Source organism: Ranitomeya imitator, chromosome 2 (genome assembly GCF_032444005.1).
Source record: "Ranitomeya imitator isolate aRanImi1 chromosome 2, aRanImi1.pri, whole genome shotgun sequence".
NCBI classification, from domain to species: domain Eukaryota; kingdom Metazoa; phylum Chordata; class Amphibia; order Anura; family Dendrobatidae; genus Ranitomeya; species Ranitomeya imitator.
The window spans coordinates 244,096,130-244,120,030 of NC_091283.1; the positions used below are offsets into that span (position 1 = coordinate 244,096,130).

A 23,901-nucleotide genomic window follows, 5' to 3' on the forward strand; every position below is an offset into this window, starting at 1 on the left:
AGATTTCTTCTAGAAGCGAGGGACGTTCGGCCCTAACCACCCAGTCTGTACACTCCTGACATAACTTCTTTTCCCATCGGGATGGAAGTTAATTAGAGCAGAGGGCACACTTACGAATTTTCCTTGCCGGGTTTTTGTGGGTAGATCTGTCTTCCTATGGAAGAGAGGGGAGAGTAATACAAAAAAAACAGGAACCGGATTAGGACCCCTCATTTCCAGTACTTACTGGGGCAGCGCTGAGTTCTGCAGAAGCAGTGCCAGAGGCGGAAGCACCCTCCATAGTGTAGGGGATCAGCCTTACCTGAGTGTCTTCTGGCAGGTTTACATAAGAATAAACTCTGCCCACTGCGCCACAATCATTCCCCCTCTTCCTCTCTGGGTCCAGAGCAGGCTTCCGCTGACTTTCACGTGCTCTGTAGGCCGTTCGGAGGTCCAGAGGCCGAAGAGTGCCGAAACCTGGAAGTACACCAGCTCTGCTTTCCAGCCGCTGTGCTTACACAGGGCAGAGAAGCAGAGCGCCGAGGGACAGACAGCGGAAGGTAAATATGTAGTGTTTGTTTATTTTTTACTTTTACGCTGGTAACCAGGGTAAACATCGGGTTACTAAGCGCGCCCCTGCGCTTAGTAACCCGATGTTTACCCTGGTTACCAGCGAAGACATCGCTGAATCGGCGTCACACACGCCGATTCAGCGATGTCAGCAGGAAGTCCAGCGACGAAATAAAGTGCTGGACTTTCTGCAGCGACCAACGACATCACAGCAGGATTCTGATCGCTGCTGTGTGTCAAACTGAACGATATCGCTAGCCAGGACGCTGCAATGTCACGGATCGCTAGCGATATCGTTCAGTGTGACGGTACCTTAATTCCTTGCGGATGGCGGCTGGGTGCTGCTGCTAAGCGTGGTGGTGCTTGCTGGCAGTGACAGTGCGGTCTGAGGACGCGCCGACTCCTTGCGTGCTCCAGCCGCAAGCAGCGCTAAGGGTTTCGGCGTGGAAAAAAACTTCTGTGACGTCACGTAGAACCAGGACGGGTGCGCGGTAGACTCAATCCTACGCATTTAACTCTATGTGAGTATTTCTCTAATCATCGCTATCTTATATCATTTATTTAGTGGTTGCTATCAGTGTTTCCACTAGTTGGGCTGTCATCACCTACAATTATTACACGCTGCCTATGCCCGTATCTTACATCGCAGTAAGGTCTTATGGGCTCATACTAATCTTACACATATAAGCACAGGTTATTCAAGCACTCAGCTGCCCGAGCGATTTCCTCTAATTACCGCTCTCATTTACCTAGTGCTTTCTATCAGTATCTCACTGGTGGTTGGACTGCCTTCACCTTCAAGTGTCAATTGCTGCCTCTGCCTATACCGCAGTAAGCCTCAAATACTCAGAGGCTTGTATTTAGGTATAGGGAACACATCCATTAATCATATAACATATTGTTATTCCCTGAAGTACTAAATATGCACAATTAAAGCACACTACTAGCAGAACCTCTTGACGCTAGAACCCAGTACCAGGTTCAAGAAGTCTCTCATGGACATTCGCACCAAGTAGTAAGTACTGAACATTTTTTAGCCAGCAGTACTACTGGTAATTCTATCCATTTCCGTATATGATCTATACTATTTTTTATTGGGAGCAACCACCAAAAGGATTTCATTCTTATGAGTTTCCTGATATATGCTCCATATTAACACAATCACAGAGTGAGTATTTTTTTTTCTCTATTATCTCAGCATAGCGCGGTGAATTGGTATCTCGTTTATAAGAACCAATTTTGGTTAAAACTATTTCAACATTCTGAATATAAAAAAGGATTCTTCCCTATGTGATATCTCTGATGTTTATTAACAGTTGATTTCCAAGTAAAATATTTCTCACACTAAGAAAATGAAAAAGGCTTCTCCCTTGTGTGAGTTCTCTGGTGACTAACAAGATGAGCTTTCTGGTTAAAACATTTCCCACATTCGGAACAAGAAAAAGCCTTCTCCCCTGTATGGGTTCTTTGGTGTCTAGCAAGAACAGATTTCTGGTTAAAACTTTTCCCACATTCTGAACAGGAAAAAGGCTTTTCACCTGTGTGGGTTCTTTGGTGTCTAGCAAGAACCGATTTCTGGTTAAAGCATTTCCCACACTCTGAACAGGAAAAAGGCTTTTCCCCTGTGTGGGTTCTCTGGTGTCTATTAAGAACTGATTTCTGTGTAAAACATTTCCCACATTCTGAACAGGAAAAAGGTTTCCCCCCTGTGTGTGTTCTCTGGTGGCTATCAAGATTCGCTTTCCGGTTAAAACATTTCCCACATTCTGAACAGGAGAAAGGCTTCTCCCCTGTGTGAGCTCTCTGGTGGATATTAAGAACCGATTTCCGATTAAAACATTTCCCACATGCTGAACAGGAAAAAGGCTTCTCCCCTGTGTGAGCCTTCTGGTGGCTATTAAGAGACGATTTCCATATAAAACATTTACCACATTCTGAACAGGAAAAAGGTGTCTCCCCTGTGTGAGCTCTCTGGTGGATATCAAGAACCAATTTTTGATTAAAACATTTCCCACATTCTGAACAGGAAAAAGGCTTCTCCCCTGTGTGAGCTCTCTGGTGGATATCAAGAACCGATTTCTGATTAAAACATTTCCCACATTCTGAACAGGAAAAAAGCTTCTCCCTTGTGTGAGCTCTCTGGTGGATATCAAGAACCGATTTCCGATTAAAACATTTCCCACATTCTGAACAGGAAAAAGGCTTCTCCCCTATGTGAGCTCTCTGGTGGATATCAAGAACAGATTTCCGATTAAAACATTTCCCACATTCTGAACAGGAAAAAGGCTTCTCCCCTGTGTGAATTCTTAGATGTATAATAAAATTACATTTCTGGATAAAACATTTCCCACATTCTGAACATGAAAATGACTTCTTTGCTTTAGGAGCAGTTTGTTTTCTAATGTCTCGTTTGTGACTTTGATTTTCTTTAGTAGTCGGTAATGAATCAGAAGATGGGACCTGTTTCATAGGATCAGATGACAGATCTTTGCTGTGAAGGGATGATGATATATCTGGAGAAACAGCAATCACTTCAGTTGTATCTTGTAGGATCTCAAGATCATCAGATGTAAAAATTGAAGATGTCAGCTGTCCCTCTGATCTACTGGTACAGTCATCTGCTAAGATAAAAAACAATTATTATTTTTTAACAAAATATCCTTGAGTTTTATATTTTTGAACATTTCTACTTAAACTGTCCAAAAAATGTAAAGTTATGTAAAAAACAAATTATTTACCAAGACAATGACAGTTCACATATAAACATAAGGATGAATGGCGTCGGGGAAATCAAAACATCCAACACCGCGGAGACACCATCACGTGTTTCTCAACGCAGTGATCCAGAGCACTGCTCCCATCCCTTATGGGAAATATGCAAATGCATGTAAAAAAGCCGCGGAGACACCATCACGTGTTTCTCAACGCAAGCAATAAATAGCCAGGTCTTTCACCGGGAAGGAACAACCACGGGAAGGGCAGCATCTAAAAAGGAAAACCACCTATGCCAAAACATGTTATCCATCCACAGACAGCTGTTTCGGGGTATTTGCCCTTCATCAGTGTGGAGAAGGAAACTGGCTATTAGGAGCAGTGCCTAGTAAAAGGACTATAAACATAAGGATGAATGACCTCGGGGAGATCAAAACATCCAACACCGCGGAGACACCATCACGTGTTTCTCAACGCAGTAATCCAGAACACTGCTCCCATCCCTTATGGGAAATATGCAAATGCATGTAGAAAAGCCGCGGAGACACCATCAAGTGTTTTTCAACGCAACCAATAAATAGCCAGGTTTTTCACTATTATACCTTGCTTGTTGCTATGTAGGCGAAAATAATATCAATTCACATCTCACAAAAACATGTCTCCACTCAGGTCCATCATCTGTCAAAGGAGAAACAGAGGTTCCCACACTACTAGTGGCTCAAAGGCTGTTGAAAAGCAACAAGATTTCCATAAACTGATCGAGCAAAATCCGCTCTCACTTCTGAGTCTTGCAGTGTGCTCAAACAACATTTAGAATCCCTGTATCTAACAATACTATAGTGAGAAGAATCTACTTAATTTGCGGTGTGTGTCTCCTTGAGCACAATCTGGGCACTATGTGATGGGTAATAAAATGCCAAATGTGTAATTTTCACTCTCCAACATCCACTGCGTGTTCATTTCCAAAAAGTGGAGTCAAAATAGTCACTCCTATACCTTATAACCCTGAGTGAATTAATTTATAAAATGGAAATACTTTATGGGGATTTCAACTATTCTGGTTTTCTGTCATTTAGTCATATTAGGGCTTCTGCATATGGTGTGTCCAATCTCATCTGGGATCTGTTCCTGCTGTCCAGCTGGAGTAATCTGCTCACTACTTCAGCAAATTGGACAGTACCACACCCGACTAAAGCTCAAAGCCTGAACCACAACAGGAGGAAAAAAAGGGAGGAAAAAACCTCCACTATTCTAGAGAAAACACCACAGAAAATCAGACAAAGGTGCTTACCTGTCTGGGTCTCAAATCAAATGCACTATCATGGTGCAGCGGGCCCAAGTAAAGATGGCGACTGCACAGATGCGGTAATACAAAATGAGACAGCCAGCCTACAATCTGGGATTGGCCGCTTGGCACACCAGTGAAAATAAATAATCGGCAGCAGTGTTCACACAGAGTATGAACAGCAACTGGATCATGGCCTATTAGTATCGCACTGTTTTGTAAGTTGTGGCCTCTGTTCACACAGGATGCATTACAGTTAGCACTGGGCAGCCCTCCACAGGGAGTTACTAATAGGCTATGATCCAGTTGCTGTGCATACTCTATGTGAACACTGCTGCAGATTATTTATTTGCACTGGTGTGCCACACCTGTGTAGTCACCATCTTTACTTGGGCCCGCTGCACCATGATAGTGCATTTGAGTTGAGGCCTAGACAGGTAAGCACCTTTACCTGTTTTTCTGTGGTGTTTTTTCTAAAGCTCAAAGCACACGGCCGGAATCTGCCAGAAACAGCGTTGTTCTCCTCTGGTTCAGTCCTCTGTGCTCAGCTTGCGGCTTGTGTATTTGTTCTCTGTTGTGACAGTGGCCCGTTTACTGACTAATCTTCTGATTCTGTATTTTGTCCTTCTGGTTCTGACCCAGCTACCTGACTATTTGTCTTGCCATCTAACACCACAGAATAGCAGGTAACACCAAGGTCCAAGCCTAGGGGTCCCAGTGTAAGTCCAGATCCATATAATGGTTTTAAAGAGCGATGAGCAAGGCAATCCTTGGGATATGGAAAGCAGAGAAGATAGTGCCAAGCATGTTCATGGTGGAGATCTTTTGAGCTGCCCGTTGACCACGAACATTGCTCCCAATACATTGTGTCTGCAAACTATTCCAGCTAGATCTGCATTCAAACAGCTAAATGGCGCTCCTTCCCTTCTGAACACGGCCATGTGCCCAGAGAGTAGTGTACAATCGTATGTAGGGTATTGTGAAAAGCTGGAAAATAATTTGTAAGATCCGCTTGTTTTATATTATCCTTTGTGAATAATTCCAAAGTTATCACCACATAAAGTAACACACGTCAGATTGTAAAAATGGGGCCTCATTAAGAACACAAAACTGGCTGCAGGAAGAGGTTAAATCAGAGTATTTTGGACACTACTGTAATCAAAAACTGTGACTATAGACAATAACATCTACTGAAATGCTCAAACTGAACAGTCTCCATCTATCTATATAATTGTCTAAGGTCCACTTTCGTCTGTCTGTTTCTCTGTCACGGAAATCGCGTGTCGCTGACTGGTCGCGGCCGGCTGGCCATGACCAATCAGCGACAGGCACAGTCTGGCTGCGAATTGACCACTCCCTAATCCCCTCCAGTTAGTGCCCCCTCCAGTCAGCTGCCATTACCCCTGTAAGTGTTACCAACTTTTTACTATTGATGCTGCCTATGCAGCATCAATAGTAAAAATATATAATGTTAAAATAATAAAAAAAATCATTATATTCTCACCTTCCGCGCCAGCCTTTCCCGCTTCTCGCGATGCTCCGGTCCCAAGAATGCATTGCGGCAATGACCCCACATGACGTAGCGTTGACCGCTACATCATCCTGGGTTATTGCCTAAGGCATTACTGGGAACGGAGCGTCACGAGGAGCATCGCTAAAGGCCTGGGCTGGATCAGGGGGCTGCCGAAATGTGAGTATATAACTAATTTTTATTTTAATTCTTTTTTTCACAGGGATATGGTGCCCACATTGCTATATACTACGTAGGCTGTGTTATATACTACATGGGATGTGTTATATACTACATGGGCTGTGTTATATACTACGTAGACTGTGTTATATACTACGTGGGCTGTGTTATATACTACGTGGGCTGTGTTATATACTACGTGGGCTGTGTTATATACTGCATGGCCTGTGTTATATACTGCGTGGGCTGTGCTATATACTACCTCCCTGTGCTATATACTTCATGGGCTGTGCTATATATTATGTGGGCTGTGCTATATACTATGTGGCTGTGCAATATACTACGTGGCTGTGCTATATACTATGTGGGCTGTGTTACATACTGCGTGGGCTGTGCTATATACTACGTGGCTGTGCTAAATACTACGTGGACTGTGCTATATACTACGTTGGCTGTGCTATATACTACGTGGCTGTGCAATATCGTACATGGCTGTGCAATATAGTATGTGGCTGTGCAATATAGTATGTGGCTGTGCTGCAATATAGTACGTGGCTGTGCTATATACTTTGTGGCTGTGTTATATACGTGGGCTGTGCTATATAGTACGTGGCTGTGCTATATCCTACGTGGGCTGTGCTATATACTACGTGGGCTGTGCTATATATTACGCGGGCTGTGCAATATACTACGTGGCTCTGCTCTACACTACGTATGCTGTGCTCTATACCAGGGGTGTCAAACTGCATTCCTCGAGGGCCGCAAACCATGCGTGTTTTCAAGATTTCCTTAGCTTTGCACAAGGTGCTGTAATCATTATGTGTGCAGGTGATTAAATTATCACTTGTGCAGTACAAGGAAATCCTGAAAACATGACCTGTTTTCAGCCCTTGAGGATTGCAGTTTGACACCTCTGCTCTATACTGCATGGGCTGTGTTATATACTGCATGGATGTGTTATATACTGCGTGGGCTGTGCTATATACTGCGTGGGCTGTGCTATATACTACGTGGCTGTGCTATATACTATGTGGCTGTGCTATATGCTATGTGGCTGTGCTATATTCTACGTGGGCTGTTATATGCTACGTGGGCTGTCAGATTCTTTCACCCGGGGCACTCAAAAACCTGGAGCTGGCACTGGCTTCACTAATTGGTCGCACCCGGCTGCGAACAATCAGCAACAGACGCAGTCCAGCCGCAAATTCAAGCTGGATTTAAACCACACTTCGCTAATTGGTTGCGCCCGGCCAGCCGAATCCTGTGTATTCATTGCATTATTCTGAAATCTTCATAAATAAACGACATACATATTCTAAAATACCCGATGCGTTAGAATTGGGACACCATCTAGTCAGTAATAAATGAGTAGCTAGTGGTGAAACCTCTCTGGGGTAATTAGAGCACAGGGCTTGGTGACTTCCCAATCTAAACTAATGTAAAAGCCAATATTTTCTGTCAGATGAGTTTCAAGAACAAATATTAGGCATTTAAAGAGAACTGTGTATAATGGTGCGGAGTGGAGAGGTCTTAAAGGGAACTTGTCAGCAGGATTGTGCTCAGTGACTGCAGACACTGTCAGGTCGGTGCCGTTATACTGATTACACTGTGTCACGGGAGTACTGGGTAGACTAAGGCTGGTTACCCGGGCCTCTGTGATATCCCTCAGGCTAGGAAAACCCTGTCTGACCCTCTCCCAGAAGTTACACTAAAGGTGTGCATGTCTGGGCCGCCAGGCCTGACCCTGTCTCCTGTTTCTGCCCTAAGCTGAAACCCACCTCCCGCCACCAAGTGAAGAGACCACACACCAATCCCCACAGAAAGCACAGACAGGGAAAACTGAAAAACGCACCACGCCGCAGTCACACAGGAATACACAAAAATGTGCACAGGGGAAAACAAATACAAATATAGGAAGGAGAAATATGACAACGGATAATACACCACCAGATACGATATTCCTTCTCCTAGACCACCACTCCAGACCGAGATTACCAGGCACAAGACACAAGCTATAATTGGCGACGCCCAAAGTTCAGCAGAACTATTTAAAGGCAGAGGGCGTGACCCAGCCTCCAATCCGAGTACCAGCTAGATTAACCCCGGACAACCTAGATAAAATCTAGCCGGCGCCACTGAGCGCATAGTGGATGAATGCGGACGCCCTAGTGTGAATAGCATCCGACATGACAGTACCCCACCATCTACGAGGGACCCCAGGGCCCTCACGACTTATAGGACTTGGCTTGTCCGGATGGCGGCGGTGAAACATACTGACCAGCCGGTCCGCATGAATGTCCGAGGCTGGTACCCAAGACCTCTCCTCAGGCCCATAACCATGCCAGTGTACAAGGTACTGTAAAGTGCGGCACACTACTCGAGAGTCAACCACCTTGGAGACTTCAAACTCTAAATTGCCATCCACCAAGACAGGAGGTGGCATCGGCGCTGCGTCCACAGAACCCATCACCTTTTTTAATAAAGACCTGTGAAACACGTTGTGAATCTTATATACCGTAGGGAACTCCAATCGGTAGGCTACCGGGTTAATGATGGCAGCGACCCTAAACGGACCAATAAACCTTGGACCCAATTTAAGGGATGGTATTTTGAGTCTTATGTTTTTTGAGGACAACCACACCCAGTCACCCACACTCAGATCCGGACCTGGCACACGTCTACTGTCAGCCACACGTTTGTACCTTGCCCCCACGCTCAAGAGGCGCTGTTTAACTCTCCTCCAGACTGATGACAGTTGTGCTCCTAAGTGGTCCTCCTCCGGGACGCCGAAAGAGCCCCCCTGACTCAAAGTACAAAATTGAGGATGATGCCCGTAAACACAAAAAAACGGAGACTCCCCAGAAGATTCCTGGTGGTAATTATTTATGGCAAACTCAGCCAAAGGAAGGAACGCCGACCACTCCTCCTGGTTGTCAGAAACAAAGCAGCGTAAGTACTGCTCCAAATTTTGGTTCATATGCTCTGTCTGACCATTTGACTGAGGATGAAACACCGAAGAATGCGACAACTTGATCCCCAGCCGTGAGCAGAATGCTTTCCAAAATTTTGCCACAAACTGAGAACCCCTATCAGACATGATATCAAACTGGACCCCATGAAGTCTGACCACCTATTGCACAAATACCTGAGCCAGAGTCTTAGCATTAGGCAACGAAGGCAAAGACACAAAGTGCGACATCTTTGAGAACCGATCAACAATCACCAAGATGACCGTGTTCCCAGCTGAGGGCAAGTCTGTGATAAAATCCATGGAGATCTCCGTCCATGGCCTACTGGGTACCTCGAGAGGAAGTAGTGTGCCAGCCGGACGGGAGCGGGGTGTCTTAGCCCTAGCGCACGTGGTGCATGCTGACACGTACGAGACCACGTCCTGTCGGATTTTGGGTCACCAAAACTGACGCGACACCAACTCCAAAGTACCCCTAACCCCTGGGTGACCAGCCAGGACAGCATCATGATGCTCCGCCAATACCTTTAGGCGAAGATGGAGCGGTACAAACGATTTGTTAAAGGGAAGCTCAGGTGGTACCTCCTCCTGAGCCTCGGCAATCTCAGCCTCAACCTCAGTTGTGAGAGCCGAGACCACTACACCCTTTTGGAGGATGGGTATGGGTTCTTCCCGAGGTTCTCCCCCCGGAAAACACCTGGACAAAGCATCTGCCTTTTTGTTTTTAGACCCAGGTCGGTAAGTAACAAAAAAGTTGAACCGCGTGAAAAACAACGCCCAGCGAGCCTGCCTGGGGGACAGACGCTTGGCTGACTCCAAATAAAGCAAAATCTTATGGTCGGTAATAACAGTAACCTGGTGAACCGACCCCTCCAAAAAGTGTCGCCATTCCTCAAAAGCCAACTTGATAGCCAACAACTCCCTGTTGCCGATATCGTAGTTACAGTCGGCAGGCGACAGTTTCTTGGAGAAATAGGTGCATGGACGCAACTCGCTCAAGGATGAGCCTTGTGACAGCACAGCCCCCACACCAACCTCAGACGCATCAACTTCAATGGTAAATGGTTTTGATATGTCCGGCTTCACCAGAATGGGGGCTGAAGCAAAACTGTTCTTAAGAAATTCAAATGCGCGCACAGCAGCCTCAGGCCAGGCGGAGAAATTGGTACCCTTTTTCGTCATGTCAGTAAGTGGTTTAGCAATGGTAGAAAAATCTTTGATAAACTTCGTATAGTAGTTAGAAAACCCAAGGAACCGCTGAAGCGCTTTTAGGTTATCAGGCCGTTCCCAATGCAGCACCGCTTGCACCTTAGCGGCGTCCATTTTAAACCCTGAAGCGGACACAATATAACCCAGGAAAGGCAACTCCTGAACCGAAAATACACATTTCTCAAGTTTTGCATAGAGCTTATTCTCTCTGAGAAGCTGTAACACCTGCCTGACATGCTCTAAATGAGTATCACGGTCGCATAAATAAATGAGAATGTCATCTAGGTATACAATAACGAACTTCCCCAAAACATGCGAGAACACATAATTAATGAAATGTTGAAATACTGCAGGCACGTTTGTCAACCCAAATGGCATCACCAAATTTTCAAAATGACCCTCAGGAGTATTAAAAGCCGTCTTCCACTCATCACCTTGACGGACTCTTATGAGGTTGTACGCCCCCCTGATTTCAAGCTTGGAAACCCACTTAGCACCTGCCACCTGGTTGAACAAATCAGGTATCAATGGCACAGGGTATGGATCACGAACCGTAATCTGGTTTAACTCACTGAAATCCAGACACGGCATAGACCGCCATCTTTCTTCCTAACGAAGAACCACCCCGCTGCCACCGGTAAGGACAAAGGCCTGATGTGCCCTTTGCTCAAACTTTAAGCAATGAAGTCCTTTAACGCTTGCCTCTCAGGACCAGAGATGTTAAACATCCTAGCTTTTGGCAATTTGGCCCCTGGTTTAAACCTGATAGTACAGTCATAAGGTCGATGTGGTGGCAATTCTGAGCAACCCTTCTCTGAAAACACATCCGCGAAATCCAGCAGTGACTCAGGAATGCTGGAGGTCATAGCGGACACATATGTGGCCAGGCAATTCTCCTGGCAGAATCCGCTCCACTGGATTATGTCCTGAGTTTTCCAGTCAATCACCAGGTTGTGCACAGATAACCATGGAAAACCCAGAACCATTTGTGCAGGAAGATTACTGAGCACCCTACATGTAACCTGCTCAGAATGTAGGACCCCAATGTGGAGTTTAACCTCAGCCACAAACTCCGTAATCTCCCCCTGTGGGAGAGGGGTGGCATTGATGGTGACCACACGGATAGGATGAGGCTATTTTTCGACTGTGAACCCGGCCGTGCGCGCAAACTCCTCATCAATGAGATTAGTGGCCGAACCACTATCCACAAAAACAGTGATTGGCAGCTCTCTGCCAGCGACAATAACTCTGGCAGGAAGCATACATTGAGAGACCACCATGGAGGATATGCATAAGCTCAGATTGGCCTCCTCCACACCCTCTGAGCTTAGTAGTTTTCCGCCGTTGCGCTTTTTCTTTTAAAACAGAGGACAATCATTTACATAATGCCCTTTTTTACCACAGCAAAAACAGAGTCCCTGCTTCCTGAGTGAGGGGGCTCGATGATGTGACACCCCTGCGATTTGCATAGGCTCCGTGGGCTCACCTGCAGCAACCTCACGTGCACCTACGACCTCCCCCAAGGGCGGCGTCTCTAGCGCCCACTGACGCAAACGGCGATCAATGCGAACAACAAGACTCATGGCAGACTCTAGAGAAGCAGGAGTCTCATACATCAGAAGAGCTTGTTTAACCCTTCTCGAAACCCCACATGCAAACTGACTCCGCAGCGCCGGTTCATTCCATTGTGTGTCCACCGCCCAGCGATGAAATTCAGAACAGTAATCCTCCGCCATTCGCTCCCCCTGGCGGAGAACGCGTATCTTAGATTCTTCTCCTAGACCACCACTCCAGACCGAGATCACCAGGCACAAGACACAAGCTATAATCGGCGACGACCAAAGTTCAGCAGAACTATTTAAAGTCAATCAAATAAAGAAGTCAAAGAATCCGCACCACAGCCCCATCGACGTAGCTGAGACTGCTCACCTGCAGCGTGGGAGTCCGGTCTTCAGATCCTGGGTGCTGTGCCGAATGAACATGTGAAATATTCCAATGGAGAAGAAAAAGAGAGGCATCACTCACCGATCTTCCGAGACAGGTAATTTATTTACTCACAATAAAGTCTTCACGACCGGGGGTGTTCATGCATAAGGTGCGGCAAGCCTGTCGACGCGAAACGGCCGTCGTCAGGCTTGCCGCATCTTATGCATGAACACCCCCGGTCGTGAAGATTTTATTGTGAGTAAATAAATTACCTGTCTCGGAAGATCGGTGAGTGCTGCCAGAACTATTTAAAGGCAGAGGGCGTGACCCAGCCTCCAATCCGAGTACCAGCTAGGACAACCTAGATAAAATCTAGCCGGTGCCACTGAGCGCATAGTGGATGAATGCGGAATTACCGCTGTCTGTCGGATGCCCTAGTGTGAATAGCGTCCGACATGACACACTGATACCTGGTGATGAAATCCGTCTTGTGGTTGATGTTTAATTTGTATTTGTAGTTTTCAGTTAATGAGATTCTCGTGCTCTGGGGCGGAGCTGTGGGCGAAGCTTTATGTGGTTCTCTGGGCGTGGCTGTGGGAGGCGCTTTATGTGGTGCTCTGATTACATATGCATCTGTATTGGCTTATGACAGGTCGCTGATCCCTCACTGGCCTGCCCCCATTTTTACATAATGCATATAATAGTGTTGATATTATTGTTGATAATGCCTATAATATTGTGGCTATTGGGAGGCTTAGAAAAAAAAATTATATCCAGCAAAATGTCATCGGCGATGGCAGCGCCTGCGCAGTCTATAAGTAAGATAAGTAAGATAGACATGCGCCGCTAGTGTCATTTTGATGGATGTAATTTTTTTTTTCTAAGCCTCATAATAAAATTAGAAATACAGATTACACAACCACAAGACGAATTTCATCACCAGGTATCAGTATAATCAGTTTAACGGCACCGGCCTGACAGTGTCTGTAGGTTACTGAGCACAATCCTGCGGACAGGTTCCCTTTAAATTTAGATCCTAAACCAGGGCTGGAGCCAACACATCTCCTGCAGGCGGGAATAAATGTATATTACAGCCATCCGCCACGCACAGCTCAGAGATATATCATGGCACCGGTGTGATGGGTTTATGTAGATTATCACAATCCTCCCGGAAGTTAGTCGGTTTTAATACAAATTGAAAAGTCCGGATAAAGGGAAACTCTGTTATTGTGCAGAAATTCACACTTGGCCTCACTGCACATTTAATGTTGTCGATCATAAAAGTGAAGTTTGGCCAGAAAGACGGGACCTGGTCTTGTAGGGACCATATGATCACATTCAGCAGCACAGAAGGGAGAGAAGGGAGATTCCTCCGATAAGATCTCAGGGTTCTAGGAAGCCAACACCATCATTACCCTCCGCTTTCTCTTACATGCCCATCATAATATTTTTCTTTAAGTGATTTTCTATCTTGTCAGCACATTCTACGTACGCTGTCATTTGGCTTTATAGTTTACAGATCTGGGCAGGTAACAGCGTCTCCTAAACCCAGGGGGTAGGTGGATCCTCCAGGTTGTAAGTTCTATAGAAAAGGGCTTTCAATGACCAAAGTCATTTGAACAGTTTTGGGTGGAGGAGAATGTTGTGGTCTAGAGGTAAAATAGTGATCATGGTAATACGGCCGGACTACACCACCGATAAAGCAGCCACAGCCAGTGATGAGTAGAATCTGTGACCTCTCCACATTTAGTGGTCACTACTCACCTGGGTAGCCATATGTGGGAATCTCCTCTTTACACCACTCATCATCTCTCACATATGTCTCTGTAGTATTAATATGGGTCAGATCTTCACCCTGAAATAAATATTGTAAAAGTCACCGACAGATTGAGAAGTCACATCTATGATCAGCTCTAATCCTGCCATCTCCACCGCTCTCATTACACAAGTATAAAACATATAATACTGGTGGATAAAACAAGACTGAGCATAAGACCTTCACCGGCGTCTACACATCATAGGGGAGATGTCCTGACACCTCTCCATCTACCTGATGATCCTGAGGAGCATTGGGATCTTCTTGTTTACAGTCCTGTGGAAGAAAAGGACGGGGACATCTCTCTGGTGTTGTCCTCTTACTGGATAAATCTGGAGGAAACACATACAGGGAGTGAATTCATTCTTTACATACAGATAATTATAGGTTGTGTGTGTTTAGTCCTGTCTATTACCTGGAGATGTGAGGGGCTGGAAAACCTCCATTATGACGTCGTTGTACAGATCTCTGTGTCCTTCTAAATACTCCCACTCCTCCATGGAGAAATAGACAGCGACATCCTGACACCTTATAGGAACCTGACACATACAATGATACCGTCATCCCCCGATCCCTCCATAGTGTTACTGTATAATGTCCCAGCATTCCCAGCAGTGTCACCTCTCCAGTCAGCAGCTCAATTATCTTGTAGGTGAGTTCTAGGATCTTCTGGTCATTGATGTCCTCATGGATCAGGGGGTGAGGTGGAGGCCCCGTGATTGGACTCAGGGGTCTTCCCCATCCCTCAGACACAGGGTCTTGACAGCGATCACTAGAGGTCTTCTTCACCACTGTGTAATCCTGGTAATGGAGAGACACATTAATAAATCTCACTACAGACATTTCCAGAGTCCTCACCTTTCCAGTTCTGTCCATCTGTTACTCCCATAGATAAGAATGATGCAATGTGACGTCATCAGAATCTCTCACCTCTCCAGTAATCTGGAAGAGGATCTTTAGGGTGAGGTGTAATATCCTCTCCGCCATCTTGTCTCTGTCCATATCCATCTTTGATGGGTAAATCAGGAAAATTTTCTTTTGTAGAAGATCTTCACTGAGAGGATCCGATATTGTAGAGACCTGAATGAGAAGATGAGCCGATGTAACATCATAAGAATCCTGTAATAATACAATTACTGGAGATAATAAGGGAAACATATGAGGAGATTTATTATTTTACAGTATTCAGTTTCCTTCTTTACATCTACTAATAAATCCTATATATTTAGGCCACAGACAACAAGCAGTTTCTTCCTCAGAGTCGGCAGCTGAATATGTTTCTCATAGACTCATCTTCCATAACGTTAATTCTCATCTCATTTACCGACCCTGGGATCGGCATTAGCAATACTGCAGGAGATATTCACTACACGCGACATGAAAAATAATTACTTAATGATGAGGGAGACATCTTCCTCTTCTACTACGTGTCATGGTACAGGACGCGGTTCATGTCCTGCTCTCTCAGGGTTAATATTGCTGGCCTCTCTTTGGATCTGGAGGGGTCTTTATACACACTCCAGACTAGGATTCCATGTCAGCTATACTTTTGTTTAGCCTGTGTGTCTGACCCCTTGAGTGTGTGCTCGGTTTGCATTTGCTTGTTTTGCTCTGGTTGTTTGTTCTGTTAGCTTTCTGACCTTTGGCTCCCTTTCTCACTATCCCTCCACTTTACCCCTAGGTTACCTTGTATCTCTTGGTTTTGACCTTGGCAGGTTTAAAGCTAACCTTTTTCAAGCTAACTGAAAACTGAACCGAAACGTCGCCATCATGGGCTAAATAAAATAGCTCCTTATTCACAGACAGTGGTGTGCTGCTTCCTTTTTTGGACTACTACATGCAAGGTTTGGTATATGCCTGTGGAAGCTCTTTTGCACACAGATTCTTTCCATGCTGCATGTGCTGCTCTATTTTTCTTTTTCTTGTATTTATCTATCTATACACTGTTTGAAAAAATAAAGGGACCACCTAAACAACAGAATATAACTCCAAGTCAATCAAACTTCTGTGAAATCAAACTGTCCGCTTAGGAAGCAACAATCAATTTCACATGCTGTTGTGCAAATGGAATAGACAACAGATGGAATTTGTTGGCAATTATCAATAAATACTCAATAAAGGAGGGTTTCTGCAGGTGGGGACCACAGACCACATCTCAGTACCAATGCTTTCTGGCTGATGTTTTGGTCATTTTTGAATGTTGGTTGTGCTTTCACACTCGTGGTAAGCATGCAATGAACTCTACAACCCACACAAGTGGCTCAGGTTGTGCAGCTCATCCAGGATGGCACATCAATGCAAGCTGTGGCAAGAAGGTTTGCTGCGTCTGTCAGCGTAGTGTCCAGAGGCTGGAGGCGCTACTATGAGACAGGCCAGTACAAAAGGAGATGTGGAGGGGGCTGTAGGAGGGCAACAACCCAGCAGCAGGACCACAGCCTCAGGCTTTGTGCAAGGAGGAACAGGAGGAGCACTGCCAGAGCCCTGCAAAATGACCTCCAGCAGGCCACAAATGTGCATGTGTCTGCACAAATGGTTAGAAACTGACTCCATGAGGATGGTCTAAGTGCCTGACGTCCACAGATGGGGGTTGTGCTCGCAGCCCAACACTGCGCAGGATGCTTGGCATTTGCCACAGAACACCAGTATTGGCAAATTCACCACTGGTGCCCTGTGCTCTTCACAGATGAAAGCAGGTTCACACTGAGCACATGTGACAGACATGACAGATTCTGGAGATGCCGTGGAGAGCGATCTGCTGCCTGCAACATCTTTCAGCATGACCGATTTGGCAGTGGGTCAGTAATGGTGTGGGGTGGAATTTCTTTGGAGGGCTGTGCTTGCCAGAGGTAGTCTGACTGCCATTAGGTACCAAAATGAGATTCTCAGACCCCTTGTGAGACCATATGCTGGTGTGGTTGGCCCTGGGTTCCTCCTATTGCAGAACAATGTCAGACTTCATGTGGCTGGAGTGTGTCAGCAGTTGAAGCTATGGACTGGACCGCCAGTTCCGCCGACCTGAATCCAATTGAATATATCTGGGAGACTGGGACATCATGTCTCGCACCATCCACCAACGTCATGTTGCACTACAGACTGTCCAGGAGTTGGCGGATCCTTTAGTCCAGGTCTGGGAGGAGATCCCTTAGGAGACCATCCGTTGCTTCATTATGAACATGCCCAGGTATTGTAGGGAGATCATACAGGCACGTGGCCACACACATTACTGAGCATCATTTGCTTGTCTTGAGGCATTTCCACTGAAGTTGGATCAGCCTGTAACTTCATTTTCCACTTTGGTTTTGAGCATCATTCCAACTCGAGACCTCCGTGGGATATTAGTTGTGATTTATGTTGATAATTTTTAGTTTGTATTGTTCTCAACACATTCCACTATGTAATGAATAAAGATTTACAACTGGAATATTTAATTCGGTGATTTCTAGGATGTGGGATTTTAGTGTTCCCTTATTTTTTTGAACAGTGTATTTATGATAGTGTATATTTCACCTCGTAATCACGATGTTTTATATTATTCACTGTTGCTATAGTTATTATCACAATTCCACCATTATCAGGGAATTAAATAATGATATTGGTTACTTCTGCCTTGTGTTTGTTTGTTTGTGTGTTGTGTCTGGTCACTCAATACAGGGACATAATGGGGGCATTACACTGTGTGGGGGATGGCAGTACAGTGGGAACATTACACTGTGTGTGGGGTATAGTGGTACTGTGGGAACATTAGACTGTGTGGGGGGCATCATACATACTACATAAGGAGCATTACACTGTGTGGGGGCCAAGAAAGGGGCCCTGTACTAATAGAACAATCCGCTCCCTCACTTCCTGTCCTCCATAGTTGGCTCGTATGTATCTATTACAGCAAACAGAACAAAAACATTATGATTCTTATAAAGTGGCAACAACAACCCCAAAAGAGTCTCAGTGCAGAAGGGGTTAATGTCCCCACGCTCAGTAATGGGGAATCTCCACATACCTCCACCTGCAGAGCCGCACTCCACATATATGGCTGCTCTGTGCGCACAGGACCTGTGATGAGGTCACAGGAGGGAGGAGTCAGGGGTCACGTGATCCGCAGTGAAGACGCTACATGGAGACTTCTCATCAGTCAGTGACATTTCCGCCATTATTTGCCCTCACTATTGGAACAGGTTCCTACAGACTTGTTCGGTGTGCAAGTAGCCCATGTGTTTCTGGTTCTATAATTGTTCTCTTGTTTCTACAAGACTGGGGAGTCCATCACTCCTCTGTGGGTCATTTGCACTTTAGCTGCTCCATCCAGCATGTCCACATGGACATTCCTTCTCTGAACCCTGCTTATACAGGTACTATACAGATGATCAGGTTTTAAATACATCAGATAGGGATTATATACATGAGATAGGACTGCTCTATAAGGGTGTACCTTGACGATTGGTGAAGCAGCTTAGTATACATTTTTTTGGAAAAAAAATGTATCAACTAAATACCCTGTTTTTATTTTTTCCATCTTTTGACAAGCACTTGCTTATTACTGTGATTTTTTTTTTACAACAGAGTATTTTTGACCTCACTGTGCTTTTTTTTGTCTTCAAGTTTTTTGATGGTGTGAACAGGTTCCTACAGACTTGTTCAATGTGCAAGTAGCCCATGTGTTTCTGGTTCTATCACAGGGTATGGCTGGCCAAAGCGGTGTGACAAGACCCAATTAACTAACTCCCGCTGAGTTGGTGTGAATTGCAGGAGGTCACACATGTTGCCCAAGTACCACCAAAACACCTACACAAGCACAGCAGCAAAGTGACCATATGGGAGTGTTTAAGCTGTTGTAGAGGCCTTAAATAGGATTATGCTGATGATTTAAATTCTATTCAGGCCTCAAAACCGTTAAAATGTCCGTTTTGTAAGGTTGCGTGAAAAAAACGCATTACGGATGCCATACGGATTACACACTGAGGTTAACATGCATAAAAAACACAGACATACGGAACACTGTTCTGGGATTTCTGTGTATTACGCCTGTTAAATATGGACCGTATTTCCCTACGCCTAGTGTGACGCCAGCCTTAAAGTGACTTTAAGGGGCTTATATAACAGAAAATACCCAAACGTGACACCATTCTAAAAACTGCAGCCTTCAAGTTCTCAAAACCACATTCTACAACTTTATTAGCCCTTCAAGTGTTTCACAGGAATAAGTGGAACGTGGAAGGAAAAAATTAACATTTAATTTTTTTTCCCAAAAAATTTACATTAGACACCATTTTTTTATTTTCACAAGGGTACCAGGAGAAAATAAACTGCAAAATTTGCTGGGCAATTTTTCCTGAGCCCGCCAATACTCGATATGTTGAGGAAAACTACTGTTTGGGTGCACGGCAGGTCTCGGAAGGGAAGGAGCGCTATTTTACTTTTTGAATCCTCCAAAAATGCTGGAATCATTAGCAGATACCGTATCTCATTTGGAGAGCTCCTGAAGTGCCCACAGAGTGGAAACCCCTCCAGAAATGACCACATTTTGGAAACTAGACCTCTCAACCAACTTATCTAGATGTACGGTGAGCACCTTAAACTTCCAGGTGCTTCATAGAAGTATATAACGTTGAGCAATGAAAATAAAAAAATCACATTTTCCCAGCAAAAAAAAATTGTTTTTGGTCCCCAATTTTTTATTTTTACAAGGTTAACAGGAGAAAATGAACCTCAAAATTGGTTTTGCAATTTCTCCTGAGTTGTAATGGGCACACCCCTGGATATTCGGGGTTCGACCGAACAGTTAAAAACAGTACCCGAACACGGAAACTTTTCACTTGAATAGGGAGCCCGAACATCTGGTATTGGACACACTGTCATGTACATGACAGAGCAGCAAACACTGCCTCTGATAGGCGGTTAAATCATTACCGCTGGTCAGAGACCCATGGCTCTCACATAAATGATAGGGTGAGTCCGCAGCTGTGACCGTAAGTAAAAAGTTTTCCTCCGGTCACTGGCATCGGCTGATGGGACTACTACTCCCATCAAATTGAAAAAAAGTAGATGCTTAGTTCATGATTTGACCAATTCATGCATGCACAGCAGCCAATGATAAAGCGGTCTCAAAACTGCTGGGAACCTACGTGTCTAGTGTGAATACCTCTCTGAGGCTGAAGTCTGAATTTCTGAGTAGAAAGACAGAATTTATGGGTAGGTAGTAGAGATGAGCGAATATGTTCAGAAAATGATCGCCAAACATAAATTTGGCACTTTCAGATTCATGATCGGAAACACGAGTGTCACAACTCGGATGTCGGGTGACCCAGGAAATGGGATCCTTCCCTGTCCCTAACGCTAAAGGGCACCCTAGCTCACCCTGTTCCCCGGGTTACTGCTGAAGGTGAAGATGCCAGGGCCATGCACCTTACCTTATCTCCTAAATCGGCCCTCTGTCTGTTCCCTTCCCCCACAAAGGGAAGAGGGGAGCAGTTGTGCACTGCAGTACACCAACTAGATGAACAAGGCAACACGAACAAGGGTCACTGAAAATACCAGGCACACAAATATTCACTCACATATAACAGAGGAGTACACCTGAGTGTGGAGGATGTGGAAAAACAAAAGTAGGAGAAGGAAAGGGGATTATCACGCTTACAAACCCAAGCATCAGTCACAGATAAATTGACCAAACTCTCTCTAATATAACCACCAAACAACTATCCTCCTAGCCATGAAGCGTAAGTTAGTGTGTGACGATGTGTTTCAGTCAGGATCCAGATTATACAGAGGATAGGAGTGGCTAACCATGCTCACCTGAGGGCCCAGACTCCCAAAGCTCCCAACACGGCCAATTAACCGCTGTACTGTCAAAAGAAATTGATATAGTTTAAAAATAAGGTGAAGTGCTTCTTTTGGGTGCAGGAGTAGGAGCAATCAGACACTGCAATCTTCTGGCTCCTCTCTGTCGCGGTAATCCTATGACAACAAGCAAATTTTCATAAAATCGGGAAAAATAAGTAACATTCGGTAAAAGTATTTGCGTTGCCGCTAAAGTATTTTTAGCACTTTGGCTAGGATAGAGGTGATGTATGATGAGCAGGGGGCACGTGTTTGATGAGGGGAGGGGTTGGGGGAGAGCTCAGAGGAGTGGTGTGCTTGAAAAAAATGTTTTTCTAACTTTATATATGCACTTTGTGGCTAGATAATCAGTGCACAAGAAACATCCACAATGTCCTGTCACAATGGCTTGTGTCTTTGGCTTCTGAAATCACATGTACCTGTCTACTGTATATAAAGGGCGAACATCTTGTTTTAGTGCCATTTTGCCAATATAACAGAGCAGAGAGGCTGCTCCTGATGCTGGGACTGTGGGCTGATAGATTTTTACTAGTTATCTAGGCGGTTGTTTCTACGTCAGATAGTTTAGACAGCTAGTATCATGTGTAGCTGTGAAATCGACCTTCCAGCACATTTTTTTTTCTTGTGTTAAAGAAATGGTTAATCTTCACTTTTATATAACAGAATTACAGAAAAACAAGTATTGCACAAGATTATCATCTGAGTCTCATTTCCTGGATTTATCTTACATAGTAGTGGTCAGAATATTCCCAAAAGCCAGAATGTTCAGCCAAAATCTAATAAAACCGCAGACATGCACAACTCCCTGCATTCTTTCACCTCATCCATCTTATACCCAAGGATGTTTTGACAACTTATTGTATAAGACATTCATTTGTGCCAATGTATTATGTAACTCTACATTTCCTTTTGATCTTGGGCCTTTATAAGCCCAGCCCTAAAAATAAAGAGCAGAGACTATTTGGACAGACAACGAGCGTGTGTGTCTCTAATTATTGCTTCATTGCGTAGGTACCTAATAAACAGAACACCTGAGTAGGTTGGAAATCTCTTCTCTAACAACTTGGAGGCCCCAGTGAGATAATATAATTTCTCCTTCTGTCAAGGTGAAAATATATATCTTTATACACTTTTGTACTTTTATATTCTTATGCTGTGAAACAATAAGTTTTTCCCCTTTATGCTTGCTAATGCAAATTTAACTGTATTTAAGATGGCTGCCAGTATTCACCTTTGCCCTAAATTCTGATTCTGCTGAAGAAGCAAGTTACACATTCCAGAAGGACAAGTATCGTTTCTCTTGAAATGATACTTAAAGCGACGTGGAGAAAGGAAGATTCATCAGATGATGTCAGAGCCAACCAGAAAGACTGAATACTATATACATTGCTTAAACCCTGCCTATCCCCGCCCTCTGCACACCTTCCCCCAATAGATCATATAATGTGTATTAGAAAATAAAATCAGTTGCTGTGACGTTGCTACACTATGTAGACACACGAGCATGCAATGAGTTTGAACCAGCATTTTGTCTGACTCATTCTTATCCGGTACCAATGCTTTTATTCTGATTTGGAATGACTGGTGAAGGAAGGATATTGTCGTGACGACCCCGACAATTTGGCGCCCAACGTGGGGCGTGGCCGGCGATCCGAGACCCTCTGGACCCATGCCTGGACGTCCGTGGACGACACCCGTAGTGGCTGACCTCGAGGACTGATCACCCTCCAAACACGGTAAGTGGAGATCACATACTATGTATGTGTCACACTTGCTAGTGTTTCAGCCGTTATTGGTTAGTCTGTGGTCTCTTTGGGTCTGGGGAGTGACCGGTCGAGTGGTGAGACCGAGCGCGATCCCGTGCCACGCTTCGAACCAGCAACTGAATGACGTCGCACTCTGCGCGTCCTCGTGTACACCACACCTCCTCCACTGGTCATTGTACTCCATTCAACCACCCTACCTGTGACTATTGCCTAGTAGTGATAGAGTGAAAGATTGAGGAAGTTGTAGATTGGGGGCGGCTTTGAGAAAGGGACAGGAGACGCAGCCTCTGTGATATTGTACCAACTAGGTAATTAAGACGTCCCGAGAGGGGACCACCTGTTTTTCTGTGGAGGGCTCTCACTAGGAGACCGCCTCCCGACTGGTTAGAATATCGTGACAGGGCAGACTGTTAATCACTGGTGTTCAGGTTAGGGACAGCACGTCGAACGAGAGGCTCCGTATTTTTTTTTTGGTGGGAATACAGTGTTGTTGTCGCTGTCAGCGATCCTGAGCTGCAGCAGGGCATAGTATTCTGTGAGTCATGTTGCGTCTCTTGAAGCAGAAGAAGTCCGTGCCCCACGAGTTAAGTGAGGATGCGGTGGAAGTCAAGACAATAGTAGAGTCACGGGAGGGCAAGAAGGCAGTCAAGAATGTTGAGAGGTTGTACAAGCATGTAGGATTGCCCTCGTCAGGGAGATTGCAGCCGTCTACATGGCACAATCTCATGGAGAACAAAAAGGGCATGTTGAAAGAGAAAGGATTGTTAGAACAAGCGCAAGCTCATCTGCGAGTTGCGCGAGGCTTAAAGAACGAGGAATGGAAAGAGGTTGATGGAGAGGGAGGATCATAGGATGCAGAGCCCGTGTTTGGTTGTAGGGTGTCTCGATCGTTAGTTTTTCTAAGGTGTTCTGGCATATGAATTGTGTGAAGGTTTTGTAGAAATTAATTGAGTCTGAGAACTGCTGTATTCCGTTACTCTGTGTGGTTTTCCGAGACACCCGATGGGAGGGGTCAAACCGCTGCGCTATTGCTTTTTTTTTGTGTTGAGGAATGCTGTGATGTTCTTATCTATTCCGTGTTTCTGGTATGGAGGGGGCGAGTCGCTGCGTCCTCTCGGAGTTTTCTATCCTTGTGTGGTAGTACAA

General features: G+C 45.0%; 1 protein-coding gene across 2 annotated transcripts; it reads right to left on the reverse strand.

Moving 5' to 3' along the window:
* Positions 1 to 1,840: 1,840 nt before the first annotated feature.
* LOC138662871 (oocyte zinc finger protein XlCOF22-like) lies at positions 1,841 to 18,196 on the reverse strand. Of its 2 annotated transcripts, XM_069748859.1 has the most exons (7): positions 18,153 to 18,196; positions 15,086 to 15,235; positions 14,777 to 14,956; positions 14,571 to 14,694; positions 14,390 to 14,487; positions 14,104 to 14,194; positions 1,841 to 3,170 (listed from the first exon to the last, which is right to left on the reverse strand). In XM_069748859.1, the coding sequence occupies exons 1-7, from the start codon at positions 18,177 to 18,179 to the stop codon at positions 1,894 to 1,896; spliced, it is 1,947 nt and encodes a 648-aa protein (XP_069604960.1). In that variant the 5' UTR covers positions 18,180 to 18,196; the 3' UTR covers positions 1,841 to 1,893. The 2 variants fall into 2 exon arrangements, with proteins under 2 accessions (XP_069604960.1, XP_069604961.1); XM_069748860.1 differs by lacking the exon at positions 18,153 to 18,196 and having other exon boundaries at positions 1,841 to 3,167; positions 15,086 to 15,231.
* Positions 18,197 to 23,901: the final 5,705 nt, after the last annotated feature.